The 22,208-nt window shown below is 35.8% G+C and overlaps 1 protein-coding gene across 1 annotated transcript; it reads right to left on the bottom strand.

The window, feature by feature from the left end:
• Positions 1–7,659: 7,659 nt before the first annotated feature.
• LOC148948760 (protein Lilipod-like) lies at positions 7,660–20,889 on the bottom strand. The gene is made up of 4 exons (XM_089094082.1): positions 20,783–20,889; positions 15,736–16,029; positions 10,710–10,864; positions 7,660–7,908 (listed from the first exon to the last, which is right to left on the bottom strand). The coding sequence occupies exons 1-4, from the start codon at positions 20,790–20,792 to the stop codon at positions 7,705–7,707; spliced, it is 663 nt and encodes a 220-aa protein (XP_088950208.1). The 5' UTR covers positions 20,793–20,889; the 3' UTR covers positions 7,660–7,704.
• Between the last annotated feature and the right edge of the window lie 1,319 nt (positions 20,890–22,208).

Consider the following 22,208-nt stretch of genomic DNA (forward strand, 5'->3'; position numbering starts at 1 on the left):
TTTTTGATAACATAATAGGTGATTTGAATAAAAGGAATTCAAATATTTTGCCTATGAAATAGAAGCTAACTCAATTTGCGAAAAGATATTCCATTTGCACAACTCTGATCTCTTTGAAGGAAATTTTGGAGGGAAAACCAAAAATTTTCAGAATCGAAAATAAATGGTTCTGCCTCAAGGGGAAGGCACAGAGGCCCTTCGTTCCCCCAATTCTGAGGGCAGGGAAGCGGGGGGGGGTCAATTTTGGAGAGAAAACTAAAAATACTCAGAATCGAAAATAAATGGGATCTGCCTCAAGGGGAAGGCTCAGAGGCCCTTCGTTCCCCCATTTCTGAGGGCAGGGAGGGGAGAGGTCAATTTCGGAGGGAAAACCAAAAATACTCAGAATCGAAAATAAACGGGATCTGCCTCAAGGGGAAGGCTCAAAGGCCCTTCGTTCCTCCATTTATGAGGGGCAGGAGAGGGGGGGGGTCAATTTTGGAGGGAAAACCAAAAATACACAGTATCGAAAATAAATGCGATCTGCCTCAAGGGGAAGGCTCAGAGGCCCATCGTTCCCCCATTTCTGAGGGCAGGGGAGGGGTGAGGTCAATTTTGGAGGGAAAACCAAAAAATACTCAGAATCGAAAATAAACGAGATCTGCATCAGGGGAAAGGCTCAGAGGCCCTTCGTTCCCACATTTCTGAGGGCAGGGGTGGGGGAGGGGGAGTCAATTCCAGAGGGAAAACCAAAAATACTCATAATCGAAAATCAACGAGATCTGCATCAAGGGGACGGCTCAGCGGCCCTTTGTTCCCACATTTGTGCGGGCTGGGGTGGGGGCGGGGGAGTTAATTTCAGAGGAAAAACCAAAAACACTCAGAATCGAAAATAAACTGGATCTGTCTCATGGGCAAGGTTCAGAGGTCCTTCGTTCCTCCATTTCTGAGGGGCAGGAGTGGGAGGGTGTCAATTTTGGAGGGAAAACCAAAAATACTCAGAATCGAAAATAAACGGGAATCTGCCTCAAGGGGAAGGCTCAGAGGCCCTTCGTTCCCCCCTTTCTGAGGGCAGAGGAGGGGGGGGGGGTTAATTTTGGAGAGAAAACCAAAAAATACTCAGAATCGAAAATAAACGGGATCTACCTCAAGGGGAAGGCCTGGGCTGATGTTTGCAAGTCGAAGAATTTTTCTTTGTTGGTTTGAATGTCTAAAGTGCCTGTCTTTCTCTGTTTACATGTCTGATTCTTTTTGTTTGCATGTCCGGGTTGGTGTTTGCAAGTCCAAGTTGGGTTTTCAGACCTATGTTTTTTTAGATTTTCGTGCGTGTTTGGTTCCCGGGGTTTATTATTTGAGAAGTTAACATTAGTATTTGGTGATTTGATGTGCCTGAAATCATGAATTAGAATAGTTAATTAGCTGTTTGGGTTTTCAGACCTAGTTTTTTAGATTTTCGTGGGTGTTAGGTTCCCGGGATTTATTATTTGAGAAGTTAACTTTAGTATTTCATAGTTTGACTTGCCTGAAATCATGAATTAGAATATTTAATTGGCTGTTTGGGGATTTTCAGACCTAGGTTTTTTAGATTTTCGTGTGTGTTTGACTCCTGGGGTTTATTATGTGAGAAGTTAACTTTAGTATGTTGTGGTTTTACGTGCCTGAAATCATGAATTAGAATAGTTAATTAGATGTTTGGGTTTTCAGACCTAGTTTTTTAGATTTTCGTGGGCGTTAGGTTCCTGGGATTTATTATTTGAGAAGTTAACTTTAGTATTTCGTATTTGACGTGCCAGAAATCATGAATTAGAATATTTAATTGGCTGTTTGAGGATTTTCATACCTAAGTTTTTTAGGTTTTCGTGTGGGTTTGACTCCTGAGGTTTATTATTTGAGAAGTTAACTTTAGTATTTCGTATTTGACATGCCTGAAATCATGAATTAGAATATTTAATTGGCTGTTTGAGGATTTTCCGACCTAGGTTTTTTAGGTTTTCGTGTGTGTTTGACTCCTGGGGTTTATTATTTGAGAAGTTAACTTTAGTATTTTGTGGTTTTACGTGCCTGAAATCATAAATTAGAATATTTAATTAGTTGTTTAGGGTTTTCAGACCTAGGTTTTTTAGATTTTCGTGGTTGTTTTGACTCCTGTGGTTTACTATTTGAGAAGTTAACTTTAGTATTTTGTGGTTTGACGTGCCTGAAATCATTAATTAGAATATTTAATTACCAGTTTAGGGTTTTCAGACCTATGTTTTTTATATTTTCGTTGGTGTTTGTTTCCTGGAGTTTATTATTTGAGAAGTTAACTTTAGTATTTCACGGTTTGACGTGCCTGAAATCATGAATTAGAATATTTAATTAGCTGTTTGGGTTTTCAGAGCTAGGTTTTTTAGATTTTCGTGTGTGTTTGACTACTGGGGTTTATTATTTGAGAAGTTAACTTTAGTATTTTGTGGTTTTACGTGCCTGAAATCATGAATTAGAATAGTTAATTAGATGTTTGGGTTTTCAGACCTAGTTTTTTAGATTTTCGTGGGCGTTAGGTTAGTGGGATTTATTATTTGAGAAGTTAACTTTAGTATTTCGTATTTGACGTGCCTGAAATCATAAATTAGAATATTTAATTGGCTGTTTGGGGATTTTCAGACCTAGGTTTCTTAGGTTTTCATGTGTGTTTGACTTCTGGGGTTTATTATTTGAGAAGTTAACTTTAGTATTTTGTGGTTTTACGTGCCTGAAATTATAAATTAGAATATTTAATTAGCTGTTTAGGGTTTTCAGACCTAGGTTTTTTAGATTTTCATGGATGTTTAACTCTTGGGGTTTATTATTTGAGAAGTTAACTTTAGTATTTTGTGGATTTACGTGCCTGAAATCATGAATTATAATAGTTAATTAGCTGTTTGGGTTTTCAGACCTAGTTTCTTAGATTTTCGTGGGCATTAGGTTCCCGGGATTCATTATTTGAGAAGTTAACTTTAGTATTTCGTATTTGACGTGCCTGAAATCATGAATTAGAATATTTAATTGGCTGTTTAGGGATTTTCAGACCTAGGTTTTTTAGGTTTTCGTGTGTGTTTGACTCCTGGGATTTATTATTTGAGAATTTAACTTTCGTATTTTGTGGTTTTAAGAGCCTGAAATAATGAATTATAATATTTCAACAGATGTTTATGGTTTTCATACGTAGGCTTTTTATATTTTCGTGTATGTTTTACTCCTGGTGTTTATTAGTTGAGAAGTTAACTTTAATATTTTGTGGTTTTACGTGCCTGAAATCATGAATTAGAATAGTTAATTACCTGTTTAGAGTTTTCAGACCTAGGTTTTTTAGATTTTCGTTGGTGTTTGTTTCCTGGAGTTTATTATTTGAGAAGTTTGGGTTTTCAGACCTAGGTTTTTTAGATTTTCGTGTGTGTTTGACTCCTGGGGTTTATTATTTGAGAAGTTAACTTTAGTATTTTGTGGTTTTACGTGCCTGAAATCATGAATTAGAATAGTTAATTAGATGTTTGTGTTTTCATACCTAGTTTTTTAGATTTTAGTGAGCGTTAGGTTCCTGGGATTTATTATTTGAGAAGTTAACTTTAGTATTTCGTATTTGACGTGCCTGAAATCATGAATTAGAATATTTAATTGGCTGTTTGGGGATTTTCAGACCTAGGTTTTTCAGGTTTTCGTGTGTGTTTGACTCCTGGGGTTTATTATTTGAGAAGTTAACTTTAGTATTTTGTGGTTTTACGTACCTGAAATCATAAATTAGAATATTTAATTAGCTGTTTAGGGTTTTCAGACCTAAGTTTTTTAGATTTTCGTAGATATTTGACTCCTGTGGTTTATTATTTGATAAGTAAATTTTAGTATTTTGTGTTTTTAAGTGCCTGAAATAATGAATTAGAATATTTAATTACCTGTTTAAGGTTTTCAGACCTAGGTTTTTTAGATTTTCATTGGTGTTTGTTTCCTGGAGTTTATTATTTGAGAAGTTAACTTTAGTATTTCATGGTTTGACGTGCCTGAAATCATGAATTAGAATAGTTAATTAGCTGTTTGGGTTTTCAGACATAGTTTTTTAGATTTTTGTGGGTGGGGGTGGGAGCGATGACAGATTGGATGTCTTAGACTAGTTATATTGCTGTACTCTGGCATGAATTGCTTTCGAAAACCCGGATGAATTAGTTGAAAATAAAGTTTTAACATAGAGAGACGACACGCACACAGAGACGACAACACACAGAGACACACACACACACAGAAACGAAACACACAAAGAGATGACACAAGCACAGAGAAGACAAACATACAGAAACGACACACACACACAGAGACGACGCACACATAGAAACAACACAGACACAGAGATGACAGACACACAGATACGAAACACCCACAGAGACAACACATGCACAGAGACGACACACACACACACAGAGTCCACTCACACACAGAGAGGACAAACACACAGAGACGACAGACACAAAGAGACGAATCACACACAGAGAGGACAAACACACAGAAAAGACACATAGAGACGACACATGCACAGAGACGATACACACACACAGAGTCAACACACACAGAGAGACGAGACACACACACATAGAGACGACAAACACACATAGAGACGACACACACAAAGAGACGTCACACACACACAGATACGAAACACTCATAGAGACGACACACACAGAGACAACACACACACAGACATACAGACAACATCCACACAGAGACGACACACACACACACACACACAGATGATGACACACACAAAGAGACGACACACTCAAAGTGACGACTTACACATAGAGACGACACACACACAGAGACGATAAACAAACAGAAACGACACACACACACACACAAACACACAAACAGAGACGACACACACATAGAGACAACACATACACAGAGTCCACTCACACACAGAGACGACACACACATAGAGACAACACAGACACAGAGACGACACAAGCACCAACACGACCACACAGAGAGAGACGACGCGCACAAAGAGAAAACACACACACAAAGACCCCCCACACACAGATATGAAATAACAGCAGAAACGACAATTGCTCTGAACCAACTCCCACACAGAGTTCCCACACACAGTGAGAGACCAAACATACAGAGACAACAAACACAAAGAGACGAATCACACACAGAGAGGACAAACACACAGAAACGACACATAGAGACGACACATGCACAGAGACGATACACACACAGAGTCAACACACACACAGAGAGACGAGACATGGTTGAAAAGTCAAAGTGCCAGAATGGTTGAAATCCACTAGCTAAGAAGTGGGGTCTCATTCCACCAGCCAGAATGGTTGAAATCCACTAGCTCAGAAGTGGGGTCTTAGTCAACCAGCTAGAATTGTTTAACTCCACGAGCTCATAATTGGGGTCCCAGTCGACCAGCCTGAATGGTGAAAATTCACTAGCTCAGAATTGGGGTCTTAGTCCACCAGCCTGAATTGTCGACATCTACTAGCTCAGTATTGGGGTCTTAGTCGACCAGCCTGAATGGTGGAAATCCACTAGCTCAGTATTGAGGTCTCAGTCCACAAGCCTCAATGGTGGAAATTCACTAGCTCAGAATATGGGTCTTAGTCCACCAGCCTGAATTGTGGAAATTCACTAGCTCAGAATTGGGGTCTTAGTCCACCAGCCTGAATGATTGAAATTACTAGCTCAGAATTGGGATCTTAGTCAGTGTTCGGATTGGAGCGCTGGGGTCCGACTATCTGGGCTTTCTTTGTCAAGGCCTGAATGCTAAGCGATGGACATGAGCTCGATTGGGACCCAATTGTGAAAACGGAAAACAAAAAACAAAAATATATTGTTGGTATGTGTGTAGAGCATGGCATGGTTACCGCTTGGGCAACAGTCTAACCGTTGACGGTTTTAGGTATCCGTGAATAAGTTCTAAGGCGAGAGTGGACGTTGGGACAAATTTTTGGAAGTGCCCACCTCACCTGCCCAGAGTCTCAGGCAAGTGACCCTAAATTTGAAAAAGTGGAAATTGGCTCAGATTTTCTAAACTGAGCTGAGACAATGAATAGATTGAGACGCAGTGACCCCTAAATTTGAAAAAGTAGAAATTGGCTCAGATTTTCTAAACTGAGCTGAGACAATGAACAGACTGTGAAGCTGATTGAGATAATAATTGAAAGATTGAGACAGGACTAGGATTTGAGGCACTGGACCTTCGGAATCAAGTTCTAAATTGAGAGATAATTTTTCGGCAATATTCGGGAGCGCCCAACAGCCCAGAGTCTCTAGTAATTGACCTAAAAATTTAAAAAACACACAGAAATTATAAAAACACAGAGATGAGACGCATAGAGAGACGACACACACACAGAGAGAGACGACAAACACAGAGAGACAACACACACACAAAGAGACGACACACACACACATACACACACACAGAAACGAAACACACAAAGAGACGACACATGCACAGAGACAACACACACACACATAACCAACTCACGAACAGAGAGGACAAACACACAGAGACGACAGACACAAAGAGACGACTCACACACAGAGAGGAAAAACACACAGAAACGACACACACAGAGACGACCCATACACAGACACAACACACAAACAGAGTCATAGTGAGAGAAATATCCAAAATGTTGGGTTGATCTAGGTTCACTTAGAGTGGCGCGCCACTCTATATATATATATATATATATATATATATATATATATATATATATATATATATATATATATATATATATATATATATATATATATATATATATATATATATATGTATATATATACGAGAGTCATGGTTGCAGCTGTATGTGCAACGAAGTGAAGTAAAAAAAAGAGTGAGAAAAAATGTAGCCTGAGGGAGTTCTGAAGATCCTTGTCACCTCTAAACGGTGCTAAATGATTCTTGGTTTCCAGGAATAATTTAACCTTCTCTCTTAAAAGTTTGTCAACGATTCTAAAGGAGTACATAATTACTTTAGAAATATATCTGGAACTTACGGCTATAAATTAGATACTTTAACAGTCAAAAATCTAATTTGCAAGCGGTTTTAAAACTTAAACCCTCGATTCGCGGTTTTCTTCCTTTTTACTTCTAAACTTAATTTATTACAAATACGCTACTTGGTCGTAATAAGCTAAATTGTAAAGATCCCCATGCAGTATTTCTAAAGTGTCATGTGAAAATTTTCTTATCCCACAGCGTGTGGATTGGGATTTCACCCTCTTCCTTATAAGTATAAGGTTGTTTTTGTTGTAAACTACAATTTGGTAATTCGATTCGTTCAAATTTCAAGTCGAAAAATAACACCTCGGTTTTAACCAGTTAAGGTCAAAGTGATAGGTCTTATCTTCATTGCGGCTTTTTCAAGCGAAGTCGGCCAAGTTATAACAGCTTTTTGATCACCCACTTTGACCTTTCCTTTAAAATATGATTTGACTTTTGAGACTTAGAAAGCACCGTGTGAGACAGGAGCTGCCAGAAAAAGAAAAAAATCCTTGGCGAGTATGCCTGAAAAGCAGTAATGAAGATATTAACATAATGAAGACATAACCGCTTTTATGGTTACGCCGTACCATGATCACACCTGTCGATGAAAATATTTAGTTTAATGAAGAAAAAAAAAAATTCTTCTTTTGACTGTCGAATAGACTGGGAAGTTACCTAGGGTTCTGGCATGAAGTGGCAAGGCAGAGCTAAGAATTAGAACAAAACCACAGCCCTATATGATGTGGGTTATAGGCGTGTTCATTTTCCTTGGTCGAATTTTCTTGATCAGAAGGCAATGTATATAATCCAACTAAAGTGGTAGCCATCAAATAAAATATTATAAGGATTTCAAGGAAGGCACCAGTAGATCCGAGGACCGACAACGACTTTATCCCCAATGCAAAATGCTCCTGCAAAAAAAGCACACTGGGTAAACAAAAATTAGCAATGAGATTAAGGGAATTTTAGGATATGCAAATTTCTTAGGTAATATTTTTCGAACTAATTTCGAGTCTGATTTGAGCCATTCACATGCCAAATCAATCACCTGTGTAAAATAAACAGAGGAGCGAAGTGACAAAAAATGTGCAGAACCGGTTGGGTTATTATACCATCCATCGGATAGAAATAAGGTTACTGGTTTATACCAGTGGTACTCACTGTGGTAGGCGTACCCCTTGGGGGTAAGCAAAAATTTTTAGGGGATACGCTGCCGGCCAATGAAAAAAAAACAACCCTTTAACTCTAGGACTGGCAATTTTATTTATATTTTAGCTATAGTTTACTTAGTACCGGTAACTGAGAAGGGGTACCTAAAATGTTTTGTGGGTAAAAAGAGGTACAGTGCCTAAATAAGTTTGAGAACCACTGGCTTATACGATATCACATTACCAGATAGAAATAAGGTCCATAGCCTTTGTTTTAGGCTTGTTTTTGAACATGTACAGTGTGTTTGAGCATGGGACCTTTCTTCTTCCCTGTCGATTTTTTTTTCTTCATTCTGGGGCATTAATCCGTACTATTAGGGAGTTCATTACGATAATAAACGGTTAAAAGCAAATCAAGCTTTTAGCATTAAAACCTACAAAAAAAACAAAACTAAGATCGAGTACTCTAATTGATGAACAGTTCATTTTGCAGAAGAAAAACTTAGAAAGCATAAAATAGACGTAGATAATTTCGAAGACTACACTGCCTTTCCATGCCGATAAATAGAAGTTCAAATAGGGATACATCCTTTTAATAGACAGTGATAAATTTCACAAAAAATACTAGATATTTCGGTCACATATGCAGTGACCAATTTATGGTCATGGAAAGGCAGTGTTGCCTGGGTAATGAAATTTCAGCACCAAAACCCATGTAGGCAATGAATTTTCATCTGACGAGCCGCGATATACGGCGATCACCTTCTGATTATCATAATTTTGTAGAGTTAAGGTGCTTTAGATTGGTTTTGGAACATTGATGTGTGCTTATTGATGCTGAGTTTGCTCTATTTTAGACTTGAGTGTCGGACTGTCGGATTGGTTATACTGTTTTGTCCTGGGGAACTGGATGGATGAGTAGGGTCTAGACTTGTTCAAGTGCTCATTTATTTCAGTTACTAAAGTAGGAAGACAGTTGTTTTTTTTTTTTTTTTTTTTTTTTTTTTTTTTTTTTTTTTTTTTTTGCCAGGTGATTACCGTAATACACTATAATTTAACCAAAGAAGTTTATAAAAATATAAGCAGCCAGAAGAAACATACAAATGGTATCAGCCAACAGGATTTTCTTCTACAGTGTAAGAAGATGAGAATTGTGCCACCTTCACTAAAATTCAATCTACATTTAGGCACTTTTAAGGAAGAAAATTTTGAACGAAGTTTACATTTCAAGACTTTAAATCACCTTATTAAAGGCGACGGTTACTGCTTATGTGACCAAAATATCTAGTATTTTTTGTGAAATTTATCACTGTCTATTAAAAGGATTTATCCCTGTTTGAGCTTTTTATTTATCGGCATAAAACGGATTTTTTTTACCTTAGCCTGTCCTACGGAAATGTCTTCAAAACGATTTTTGTTTTTTTCACAACTGAACCCTTGTTAGTTCAAAATACACTTCAACCTCTTTTTTATGTTTATAATAAAAAATGAAGAAAAAAGTGCAGGCAAAAAAAGACGGAGAAAACCTGAAATAGTGGTTTGGGCAAATGGTTAAACATAAACTTATTTTCCAGTAAAACAGCCGGAACTACAAAAAATAACTTGAAAAAATTCTATGGGTAAATAACTAATTGTAAAAGCCTTTTTTAGTTAAACTGCAGCGACAACACAAAAAAGTTGAAACAATTTTTAGGGCAAACGGCTAAATATAAGTGTCTTTTTGGTTATATTGCAGGAACTACAAGAAACAAAACTTGATACAACTGTTGGGCAAATGCCTAAATTATACTCCTATGCCAGAGCTGAGTTTGGAACTACTAAGTTAAGTAATCTATTCTATGGAAAAAAAAATTCTGAGCCACATAGAATATGGGGGGAGGGGGTATCCAATATTGTCTCACCACAAGAGACATTTCCAATCTACGTAAACTATGCTCATTGCAAAAGCTGGCAGTTCTAGTAAATGGGATAGGGTACAATAAGGGTTATTCCGGTGCATGAAGGGGGGAGGGGAGGGGCTCTAAGTGAAGGGGGGAGGGCTCTCTGACAATATGTTTTCACTCTCTTTTTTCAAGTTAGTTAGCGAATCTGAAAGTCAACAAAATTTTTACTCTTTTAAAAGAAGATTTTTTTAGAACAGTTTTACAACGTTTTGATTTCTTCTTAGTACGATTTGAGGGATCATCAAATTTAAAAAAAAAGAGGAAAAAGTTACGTGAAAAGAAAATTGATGATATGAAAGCAGTCAAATAAATTTACAGTTTTTCGTAGGCTAGCTCTAACTCCCTTCGGAGTCTTCTCCGTTCACTCCGTTTCCTCAAACCCCGCCCCCTCCTTTTTGAGGGGAACCATAATTTTTTTTACAACAAGTATTTGAATTTGGAAATCGCATGAAATATCCTTTGCAGTCTTTATAATTTAAATTGTTTTTTTTTTTTTAATATACGATAATAGATATTCACTTCAATGAATCCACGGGAGTGTCTAAACCACCAAAGTTTTATGAAGTCTTTTTTTTTTGGGGGGGGGGGGGATATATTTACTAATAATCTGCTATATTATACCTGAGTAGACTGAGGAAGAGATTTAATTCCAACCGATAATTGTAAGGTGTTTAATGTAACGAGCAGAATGGTAACTGTTGTAAAAGTAAACAAACCAATCATCGCAAGGGGATAGAATAGGTTTCTTGTTATTCGTCCAGACTTTTTGTGCTTCTCTGAAAAACAAAAAGAAATGACGGCTTCCGTATTTAATTAACACAAGCACAGTAATCAATAGACATTACAGTTATTACAAACAAAAAGACAAACTGAACACTTTGACTTAAATGAAGCGTTTACAACAATCTGTTCTGATCCAAGCCCGTTGAAGATCTCCAAGCCCGTTGAAGATCTTATCTGTAGAAATCTATCTTGTTGACAGAATCATTTAAGAGCCATTTAACACAGTTTTTTTTCTGTTCAGTCATGCGCATCCATTATTGTGGTTTGTAGTTCATCCATTGCACAACTCTACCGACAAATTCGAATAAGTCCACGTTTTTACTGTATCTCTATGAGCTATCCGTTTAGCGTTCAAAGAAGAACATTGTTGCTCAAATTAGGTATAAGAGCAGGACTGATTTCCTGCTTGACATAGTATCTTCTGAAAGCTTGACATAGTATCTTCAAAAAAGATACAGATAATATGAACAATATGTGAAAGCTTGTAAAAACTATAAAAATGTTAGTTAGTTCGTTTATTAATAAAAAAAATAGAACTTGACAAAATGCATACATATAATGTAAATATATAAATACATGAAAAAAAAAGTCTTTCAACTAAATCTTCTAGCCTACCCATGAATTTGCTAAGGCAAGTTGTCCTAGGGGCGGGCCAGGAATACAAAAAAAAAGAGAAAATTTTAGTGCTAATTTATAGCGCAAATTAAATATACCAGAAATACTGATAATATAAAAACAATATACATATGTATATGTGTAAAATCCCATAAGCCAGCAGCTGGTAAATTGTTTTATCTTCTGTACTCTGATCTCGAAAAACCATTACAAGATTTATTGCGAAGTAAACGGATCGCATTATTTTGGAGAACTCGAATTGGATTAATTAGTGATGGAAATGTCCCTCACCCTACCGAAGAACGATACAAAATATATGGAAGTATTACTGAGAAATACAACAACTTTATAATGCGAGGCGGGACAAAGTGTGCGAGTTTTCTAAGCATTCCGATGTTTCGTGATAAAATCGCTGACGTGTTCCCAACATGTTTCCTAAACAATAAAGTTTCATCAAGTGTAATATCTAAATACTTGACACAAGACTTCCTTCCAATCCCGCCATAACTGTATTTTAATCGAGAAATCGTTTGGTATTATGTGAAGCTGTTCTTGAAAATGTAATAAAACTACTCTTCATTGGGTGGACTTGTAGTTTATCTACGCGAATCCAAGCTGAATCTGTGTCTAGTGATTGTTTGATTAGTTCAAGCAATTCCTTCTCAGTTCTTGCAGGACAAACATGTGACATGTCATCAGCTAACATCGGTACTGTCAGTTCCTGTGGATAATTGAATAATTCAGTGAAATCGTTCTTTATATTAGATATGGTTTGAGTTAGGTCATTTACAAAAATTAGGAATAATAGCGGTCCAAGAGCAGAGCCCTGTGGAACTCCACATGTAATGGGAAAGCTTGATGAACGCTTTGAGTCCATCTGAACATACTGCAGCCACCCTGCTAAAAATGCACGTAGAAAGTTAAGCATTAGGTATTAGGTTGGGGCCAAAAGGCCCTCCCTCCCTCCATGCATGCCTCATGTGAATTCAAGACCGAAAAATAATACCGTTGATTGACAACGCTCTGATTTTATATGTTTGAGCAGTACATCCGGGAATATTGGCCCTTTTTTGGTCACGTTATGGCTATTGGTCGCTGTATTATATTTCCTCTTCATTTTCGTGTTGTAGATTTAATTGGAAAACCGTCAAAACATAAGAACAAAAAGGAAGATAACAACAATATATAAGCAATAAAACTTAAATAGAAGCTATCTAACTAGTCAAGAGAGTGCCGTTTCAAAATCTTCGCTCTACTCTCTTCTCAGAAAAAAAAGGCAAAGATATGACTGGAAGCCACAATGGCGGTTCTAGTCTCTCTTGCGCCCAGAGATGAATCCTGATTTGTGACCCTCCCCCCTGTCTTCCAAAAAATTTCAGGTCAAATTTGAACAAAATTTTCATTTATTAACAAAATTTTCATTTATTAACAAAACTTTTAGCCTATTTAAATCTGACTTTTCTTACCTTACGTGCAAAAAGATATGGAAAAAATAAATATTTCGGATTCAATTTGCTTATACTTACTGTCGACTGGGCCTCTACTTTATTTTGATAAAAATAAAATGTCAAAAATTACAGAATGACCATAAATGTTGACCATAAAAGACTATTTATTTGAAATTTTGCACCCCTAAAATTTCTGCACCTGCTAGTGCCCCCTTTACCCCTCCCCCTAAACAGCCTCTGGGAAGCCATCTCGCTCCTTGATTAAAGGGGGAAAAAAATACTGTAAATTGTATATTAGAAAATGAAGATACATAACATTTTTTTTTTTCAGTAAAAATAAGCATTATAGAAAAGTAGTTTCGCAAAGCAAATACAAAAACATATTTAGATAATATTTACAATTTTTGATAATCATTGGAAATTATTTTGACTATTATAAGTTACAATTTTTACGATATGTTCTCTATAATTATTTTGCATTGCTCTGTGTCATTCCTGGTTCGCTTTTCTCTGTGGTTTTAGTGCTCGGGTAAGAGCTTCTTTTCACTTGTCTCCTTTTTCTTCAGTAAAAATGAATGCAATAAAACAGCAATTGAAAAGGAAATATAAAAAATGCATAGCTTCTTGCGATTGCTATTGGAAGAGATTGATGTCGGCTCCCGGGAACTGAGCTAAAGTGAACTGTCGTCATCGGTATTGTTATGAGTGATAAACAAATAGGTTTTTGTTCCAAATATTTTTTTCCATCACTTGAGATCATCTCAAAAATGGATCGAAACTATCTAGCAAAAACTCTTTCGCTAATGTTTACGTTAGTCATGTAGTTGTGTCATGGAGTATGTTTAGCTGGAGGACATATTCGAGGAAGGAATACTGTGACAACTGCCAAATTATATGGCGAGGAGGGCGGGGATTTATAATTGGTCCCCCAGCCAATAAATATTTGATCTTTTTTCTGGAGGGTGGGTTGTGGAGGCAATGTGTCTCTGAGGCATGAACCCAGAGTGTGTGGGTCAACCTCCCCTTAAATGTGTGATTAGTCATGGAGTCCTCTGAAATGTATTTAGTATAAATTTTATATTTAATATAACATAGCACAATTGATTTTATTCTTCAAAAGAATTATTTCACGGTTTGAACATTTTAGAGATTTCTTTATTTTTTTGTAAAACTGAGCAAATTTTGATACGTAAATAAGGTCGGCCATCCATCTAGAGCCAAACGAAAAGCAGGTTGTTCTGAAGTACACTGGGAAGAGGTCGAAAAGAAGAATCTGCGGGAAATCGGAGCTTCATGGGAGGGAGTGAAGAGAGAAGCTTTGAATTCCCCCTTGTGTTGACCTCAGGCAACTTTGTGCTGCAGTGAGTTGTTATCAGTAGTACTAGTTAATTACTACTAGATTCGTACTAGTACTAGTAGTGGCACTAGTAGTACTAAGTACTAAGTCACCGGGTCTTAGTACTAGTACTTAGTACTAGTATTAGTACAACCCGGTGACTTAGTCACCGGGTTGAGCATCACAGGTTGATTTTCCAAATGATTTTCCAGTCATTAGAAAATCAATTTTCTACTCTGATTTCCGAGAAAAATTCCAAGACCCTTGGTTTCGCACTGAATTTCAACAAACTGTACACTGATAAAAGACAAGCAAGTTCAATTCTCCTGAAAAAATTCAAACAAAATTAGCAAATTTTTCTTCGAGGAACGGCTTCTATTTCCCTGAAATACAAGCTTTTTTCTGCTGATTGAGAATTCATTTTTTATTCATTAACACCATGATACTTTTAATTTTTATTTTGTATCACTTATTTTAAATAAAGTAAGCCATCCGCTTTGAAGATTTTCAATTTTTACAGTACACAGCTAATAGAAAAAAAAAACTTCAAATGAATAAGCAGTAAAAAGCAAGAGTGAATGAGTGGTATATGGCTTCTCATGGGTATTTCCCCTCTTCAAAATAATCACTATCAAAAGTTGGAGTTTTTTAGGTGCTATTATTACAATTTCTGGCGGCCCAATAATCCCTCGATAGACTTAAGCAAGGAAATTCAGTTAGGATTTCCGTGTTTCTTTTTGTAATTTTCGATCATTTCTAAGTGAGATTTTTTTTCTATCTATGAGTAAGGCCAAATGACTCCTTAACGATTTCAAGAAACATTAAATCAAAATGAAAAGGTACAGTAAAATAGTTAAAATGCAACATTTATAATTATGCTCTGAGGAGTCTAGAACGTTGCGGTAGATTCAAGTGTTCTACTTCCTAGAGCTAGGTCACAGAAATAGGTCACAGATCACTAGGAGATTGTTTGTGGAGAGTACAGCCCATTCCCTGAAACAAAGCAATCCCTATCGATTTTTGCCATCTATTCTCGTTTATATTCTTGGTTTCTCAATAGATTTAGGGGGTTTATTTCCAAACGCGTTATTCGTGGTTTTCACTTAGCCTACAGGGCCGCTACTTTGTTTGAATTTCTATTGTTGGGAGTTTCTTGTGTTTCTTAGAGTGAGTTTGAATCTCTGCAGACTACACTCTTTTTTCACCACAACAGAGTTTGAACTAATTCTGGGATCATTCCAACACATTGAGGCAAATACCGTTCATTTAATTAATTCTAAATAATTTTTTTTTAGTTTTGTTGTTATGCTTGTAATGTAATTGTTGTCTCCTTTTTCTGTATACAACGGAAATTTATATGACAATCACACGTTGATCATCAACCTAATATCCAAAGCGATTTTTCCTGTCTTTTTACTGTTAACAAGTTTTCATGTGAAAGAAGGAGAATAGACAATATAAATACCTAATCTTGTAATATCTTCTTTGACTAGCTTTATCTTCTTCTTCAATTCATCAAGATATGTTCCACGTTCATTAAAAACAGAATGCATTCCGCTCATTAATTGTTTACTAAATGAAGATCGTGTCACTTTTGCCGAATTAAGGTCAGTATAATAAACAGCTAACTTTCTTTGTAAACTGGCCATTTCAAATCTGGCAACATTTAAATCATCGTCCAGATCACGTAAGAAATACGGCTTCACAAGCAAATCACGCACTACTGTAAATAAATGAGCTAAACCAACCGGTGTACAGACTGAAAGACAGAACAAATTAGTCAATCAATAAAATAAGTAGAGAATAAATAAAATAAAATCCTAATCTAAACACACACTTTTGTGCAATGATGGGTGTTTAGACTAAAGGTGCTTTCACACTGACTAAGCGGGGCTTTCACAATGCTTCACTAAAGATCCGTATTTCCCATAAACCCACTCGACTCACTCACGTAAGCACCCTGATATAGCAGAGTACAAAGTTGAAAAAAAAACAATTTAAGATCCAAGAGATTCACTACATTAAAAATCATTTCGCGAGTCTCGGCATCGGCTGACCGTCTCAAAGACAAAGGGCCCATTAGCAAACCTTCCCAGCACCATAGAAAACTCCCAAAGCAATTTTGATAAAGGCTTATAGGGGATCTTGAAAGTGTCAACAGTTCGAAAAGCTGACAAGAGGCTGGTTTAAAATAAAGAAAACGTAAAATTTCTCACTAACTGTTAAGAAAAGCGCTGTCTATTCAATGTCCATACAGTGTAAGTAACATGAATCCCACGTCGCCAAGGTTTTCGATCAAGGCCTTTAGCTTTTAGGCTTTTATCAACTTTTATTTTAAGCTTTAGGTTTTATTAATACTTCCTTTTGGCGGATTTCTAATGTTTTCCAAGCAGGTATGCTAGAATGGTTTCGGGGAGCCCCTTTCGGAAATTTACAAAGAAGTTTCAGGGAAAGAAAGTGTAGGCTTTTATTTTTCTATCTTTCATTTGGATCTCTTATCTAAGCTTTACAAGTTATAGCAAAACCGCCCAATCGATTCTATATAGTTTGGCAACACAAACTAAACAAATTATAATGGACAAGATACGGTGGTAATTCAAGGTGCGGAATCCCCTTAACCTAAGCAACACAAGAAATCGAAAGTGATATGAACAGAACACGGATGATTTAGATTATTTAATAATAAACTTATTGAAGGCAAAGATCATCTAGCCTAGTAAACCTAGGCGACTACCAGCGAAGGCTACTCTAATTTAAAAATTTCTGCTCCTCTTTATCCAGGGTAAAAGCGAGTAGAGGAAAATCTTCATCACTGCTGGAGTCAAAATCAAAAAGATATGTTTCCTATTTTTTATTCCAGAGTCTCCCATTTTTGAAATAAAAATATATTACAGTAAATTTATCTTCATCTTCTTTTTTCGGAGTTAAATAATATATAGAAAAGCGTGCTTTACAGAGTTTATGCAAGTCTCAGTGTGATAGGCAAACTATTAATATGAACGCAATTTACTTAAGCTTAGTAGCGTAAGCCACTTAGCGCAAAAAAAGGTGGCAATGTGAATCCGGCATAGGGCCCCCACCCCCTCCAAAATAATTTTTTATTCAAGGTTGTTTTGTTTTACCGGACCAGCCACGTATACATTGGAGAGGGGGCTTTCATACCGATATCCCTCTTCCAAATCTCCAAATTTTACAGATTTATCCACGTTCTCATCTTTTAAAAAGTTGGTTCCTAGTTCCCCCCCCCCCGCGTTTAAAACCCTTCAAAAGATTATTGTATGTTTATAGACCTTAGATTCTCTAGGTTTAGCCTCCTTCAAAACTGAACTTTAAAATAGATTATTGTAGGTTCATTGACCTTAAATTCCCTAGGTTTAGCCTCCCCGTCCCTCAGACAAATTCCTGCTTATGCGCATCTTTAAATAACTTTATTATAGTGCATAGCTCCCCCCCCCAAAAAAAAAAACTTCTCACCTCCGTAATCTAAGTTCAGTGGTTTCAATAAAAGATAAATATGTTTACAGTGCATAAAAAAACGTTTCTCATGTAAGAATAGAAACCCAAGCATAGCTTAGACGAGATTCTGATGAAAACTGACTTGGGAATAGCAGCACCAGTTATTACATCCTACCTCTATCGTAAAAAGTCTCTCCTCAGTTGAATTTATTGCTTTTTACCATTTTGCTCTTCAGTCAGTTTTCATTCTTCTATCAATGAGTTATCATTAGACGTGTAGATGATATTGTTCCTAAACTAGCAGCGAAACATATCGAACAACAAGAATAAACGAGGAAAAATATCGAAGCGTATACTCTTTTGAGAGCGATTGGAGAAAAACCCTTTTCTCCTGCAACTGCACTGGTACCCAGACAACTTTTGGCATTTGAGCGGCTCACTTGCCATGTCAATTAACAGTAGAAAAAACGTCTGACATAAAGAGTGACATAGAAGATTCGTTGGTCGCTATCTATTTTTATACCAATTATCTGGGAAAAACTACTACTAACAACTCATGGTAGCAGAAAGCCGTCATTGTATCAAAATGTTGTTTGTTTTTTTGTTATTAAATGACCCGAATTTGCTTTACCAATCTATGGCTTTAGTCCTTTTATCAGAGAAATTCCTTTGAAGTTCATCAATTGCTTCAACGGTAAAATATAAAGAACTAAAAGTGAATTTGATTTTTGGACTGCTCGTTCCTCCCTATCATATCCCAGTGGCGTAGACAGGTGGGGGGGGGGATCCAAGGGGTCCTGGAAGATTTTGGCCACCAATGCTGAGCTTAGAGGACAGAGAAAAAAGTTAAAAATAAAATTTCGTGTGGCTTTCAAGCGCTTTTTCCCTCGGGGAATGAGGAAGCGAATGTAGATGAAACAATAAGTCATTTACAAAGACTCATAAGTTCTACAGATCATTTGTCAAGTACAGTTTTAGACAGCATCGCCGGAGTATGTAGAGTAAGGAGTATGATCTTGGAGTTCGGAGAACACGACCAAATTCGGCTATAGACTTTGAAAATATGCAACAGTCTTTCCAATTATTTCCTATCTTTTGAGTATTTTCGAAACTTTACCCGTCTCGACTGTTACGCCACAGATAAACTTTCAAAATTAATTGAATAAAGCAATATCTCAGGAATTCAGTTAGGTAGGTGAGAAATATTCAGAGAATGCTGTACAAAATAGTATACTGATGTTTGTGTTCACTTTTTTTTAATTTAGAGTCCTTGATATTTAGATGAAGCTTTAAAGAGAATAAAACATATCTTCTAAAAACAGAAGAGAAAAAATGAGGGGAGTTCACATAACAATCTAATTTTTACTTATGTCTTTATAAATGATAGTCAAACTGTATTTACTTTTCTTGTTATATTGTAATTTTATATGCGAGACTCAATGGATTGGCGATCCTCAGCATCCATAGGAGTGACCAGTCGTTGCTTCTTAGCTGATAAAGTGCTGAACAAAGCTTGTCAAGGCAAAAAAGGAATTGGTGCTTTTTTTAAATCATCTTGCTTTCAAAATAATTTTCGGTTTTTTACCTAATCATTATTCTTTCTTTTGAACCTGGCTATATTTTTTACAACTTTATTTTTAGAAATTAGAAAAAGTAGAAAAAGGCTAGTGACATATCCTGGAAGTAGTGTCTCAATGGCTGAGTAATTTGTGCACTAGTCTTGAATAAATCTCTATTTTTTCCAACTTTAATAAGTTCTAAGTAAATAATAATAAAAGTAAATCATGGAAATGAAGAAATGAGTGAAGCAAAATTGATGGAAATGAGAACATGAAAATGCAGAGGCTGAAAAAAAATAGTAAAAAACATTGTCTAATTTTGAAACAGATAACAACATTCACGATCTTAATCTTATCTAATTTAATCCAAGTCTCTGAGCAATGGAACTCTAGTCAGTTGATTTGACTTTTTTGAGAATAAAATAATTTTATGAGTTATTCCAAAAATGGCATGTTTTCTTAGTACTTCCCAAATTTTCAAACTCTAAATAATAGAAAGCTATTCAAAATGATAAATTAAAATTTATCACAAATAATATAATCAAACTTACATAATTATGGACTAATAATTAATGCAACACAAAAAAATAAGTTATTTAATTATTATAATTGATTAATACAAATATCATGATTTCACTGAACAACGCTCCCAGAAACCTTCACCCACCGATACCGCACAAGTATTTATCATTTTGACCCCCCCTCCCAGGAATAAATTTTATATATACCGCTGTCCTAGTCCATACCACAACCACTCTTAAATAGGTCATAACCATTGCTACAGCCATGATGAGAACTTGCAGGGCGAAAACAATTTTTCCCCTGTAGATCTAAAAACTTATTTATCGGATGGAAATCAGACTTTTGTTGTTATTTTGAATTAAAAAGTTGGTTTTTATTTTTCACTGTCTTTATTACAAACTAAAAATTAAAAAGTAGGAGCTCAATTTGACAACTAAAATCGGGATGCAAAATTTAGGTAATTTGGGAGGGAGACCACCCGCGTAAGGGCTTGGATAAAATTTTAATACGATAAGCATTCTCAAGATAAAAAGTAGAATTTACAAAGTAACAAAGAAAAAAATATTTACAAAGCGAACATTTAGTAAAAAGAAAAAAGACATAGCGCCTTATGCTAAAATTAATGCGTTTGCTCTCACCAATTTTCCTCGCTTGTTCCAGGTTAGTTAGACGAAGAGCACAAGAACACATTTTTACAACGAGACAAATAAGGTCCGAGCTCAAAAAAGTTACAACATGCAAGCATTTGCAAACGGGAGACAGATATCACATTCTGAACAAGTATCCTACCATAGGTGACTGTTCCTGAGGATAGACTCAGAGGGTAAATTACAAATTTAACGGAGTCGTAGTCGATCTTCCTAAGAATTCAAGAATCGAAATCCGAATAAAAATCGAAAGACTTTCAGAGGTACAAAGGATATTATCCACCAGATCCATAGCCCTAAACTTAAATCATATAAAAGCTTTACTTACGCAACAGCATCAGAACACCACAGAATGAAACACAGGAATACAAAAATGATGAGTGAATACAGAATAAAATACAATATACAGAATACAGAATACAATATGAGTCCCACATGTCTGAAAAAAAAATATTGTACAGCATTGTAAACAAAGACAGCAAAATTAGCTAGTTTGTGGCAATTAAGACGGAGTTATATTATAAGACATTAATTTTAAAGTTAATGCCTTTTAATTTACAATTAATGTAAATTAAAGTAAATTAAATAATTAAAGTAATTAAATTTAAATAAAATTAAAAATTAAGTAAATTAAGTTTAAAAATTAAAACAAATTAAATTAAAGAATTGAAACAATTAAAATTAATTAAGTTCTTAAATTAAGTAATTTGCAATTAATGTCAATTGATTTTACAATTAAAAGAGCGCTAAAAGGGAGACATAAGCATCGATTTTTTCTAGAGTTGTTACAAACAGTTGTCAAGATGTGACACAACCATTGTCATATCAAAGGCTCTTAAGTCCAGCCAGCTTTTATTCTTGCAAGCAAAAAGAGACTTCTTATAGAATAGAACCAAAATTATTTCCATATTTCTTGGAAACCAAAAAAGGTACTGAGAACTGGCCCCAATAGGTCTCAGTAGGAAAAAACGAATTGATTAATATTTTCTATTACTAATATTTTATTTCATATAACTAAATATTTTCTATAATATTACAGATTAATATTCTCTATTTATATTTTAATAAAAATCTTACTTCATACAGTAAAATTGTTAGTGTGGGTAAATGTCAGCCAGCCAATAGCTAACCTGAAAGTTATGACGCGATGCCATGGATAATTTAGAGGAGGTAACACCTTTGTAAAGCAGACTTTTGCGTTTGAATTTTTCATAAGAGTTTACATTTCTCTTAACCTTCTTTTCTTGCCCGAAGGCAAGCGACTATCTCTCATTGCTCTTGATATAATGCAGTATGAAAAGACATCAAAAATGCAGTTTATAGTGGAAAAATTTATTCTCTTTTAGAAAAGATTTGTTTTAGTGACAAAAGATTTTTAACCCATTTAATTTCCTTGGAAATGAGCTGTTGAACAACTCTCTACGATGTTCCAGTGCCAAGCTATCTGTGGAAAAGAAAAAAAAGAAAGAAAAATATGCCGTTTAAGCCGAATGTTGTAGTAGCCGCCACTTTTCTTGATTTTCAAGACGATATATTTCCCTTGCTGTTCAAGCCAAGTAACAGAAAGTTTACTATACAGGGGTATCGGACAAGGCGGTTCTAATGGTGTACTTTTTGTTTTGATCTGACTTTTTTTTAAGAGTTTTGGGTTTTTATATTTCTTAACATTGGACGTGATCGTCTCTTACTAGGTTGATAGCTACCGCTGCAACCCAAATTTTATGATGAACTACTACACAATTCTTACTATACAG

This window comes from Artemia sp. Qi Xiang Cuo, chromosome 9 (genome assembly GCF_049724085.1).
Source record: "Artemia sp. Qi Xiang Cuo chromosome 9, ASM4972408v1, whole genome shotgun sequence".
NCBI lineage: Eukaryota > Metazoa > Arthropoda > Branchiopoda > Anostraca > Artemiidae > Artemia > Artemia sp. Qi Xiang Cuo.

What these genes read in the sequence shown, in the direction of transcription:
- LOC148948760 (XM_089094082.1), bottom strand. An exon ending in AGAAGATATTACAAGATTAG is followed by an intron (nt 10,865 to 15,735) that starts GTATTTATATTG and finishes TTTGTTTTTCAG; the next exon opens with AGAAGCACAAAAAGTCTGGA. An exon ending in CTCTTCCTCAGTCTACTCAG is followed by an intron (nt 7,909 to 10,709) that starts GTATAATATAGC and finishes CTTTTTTTGCAG; the next exon opens with GAGCATTTTGCATTGGGGAT.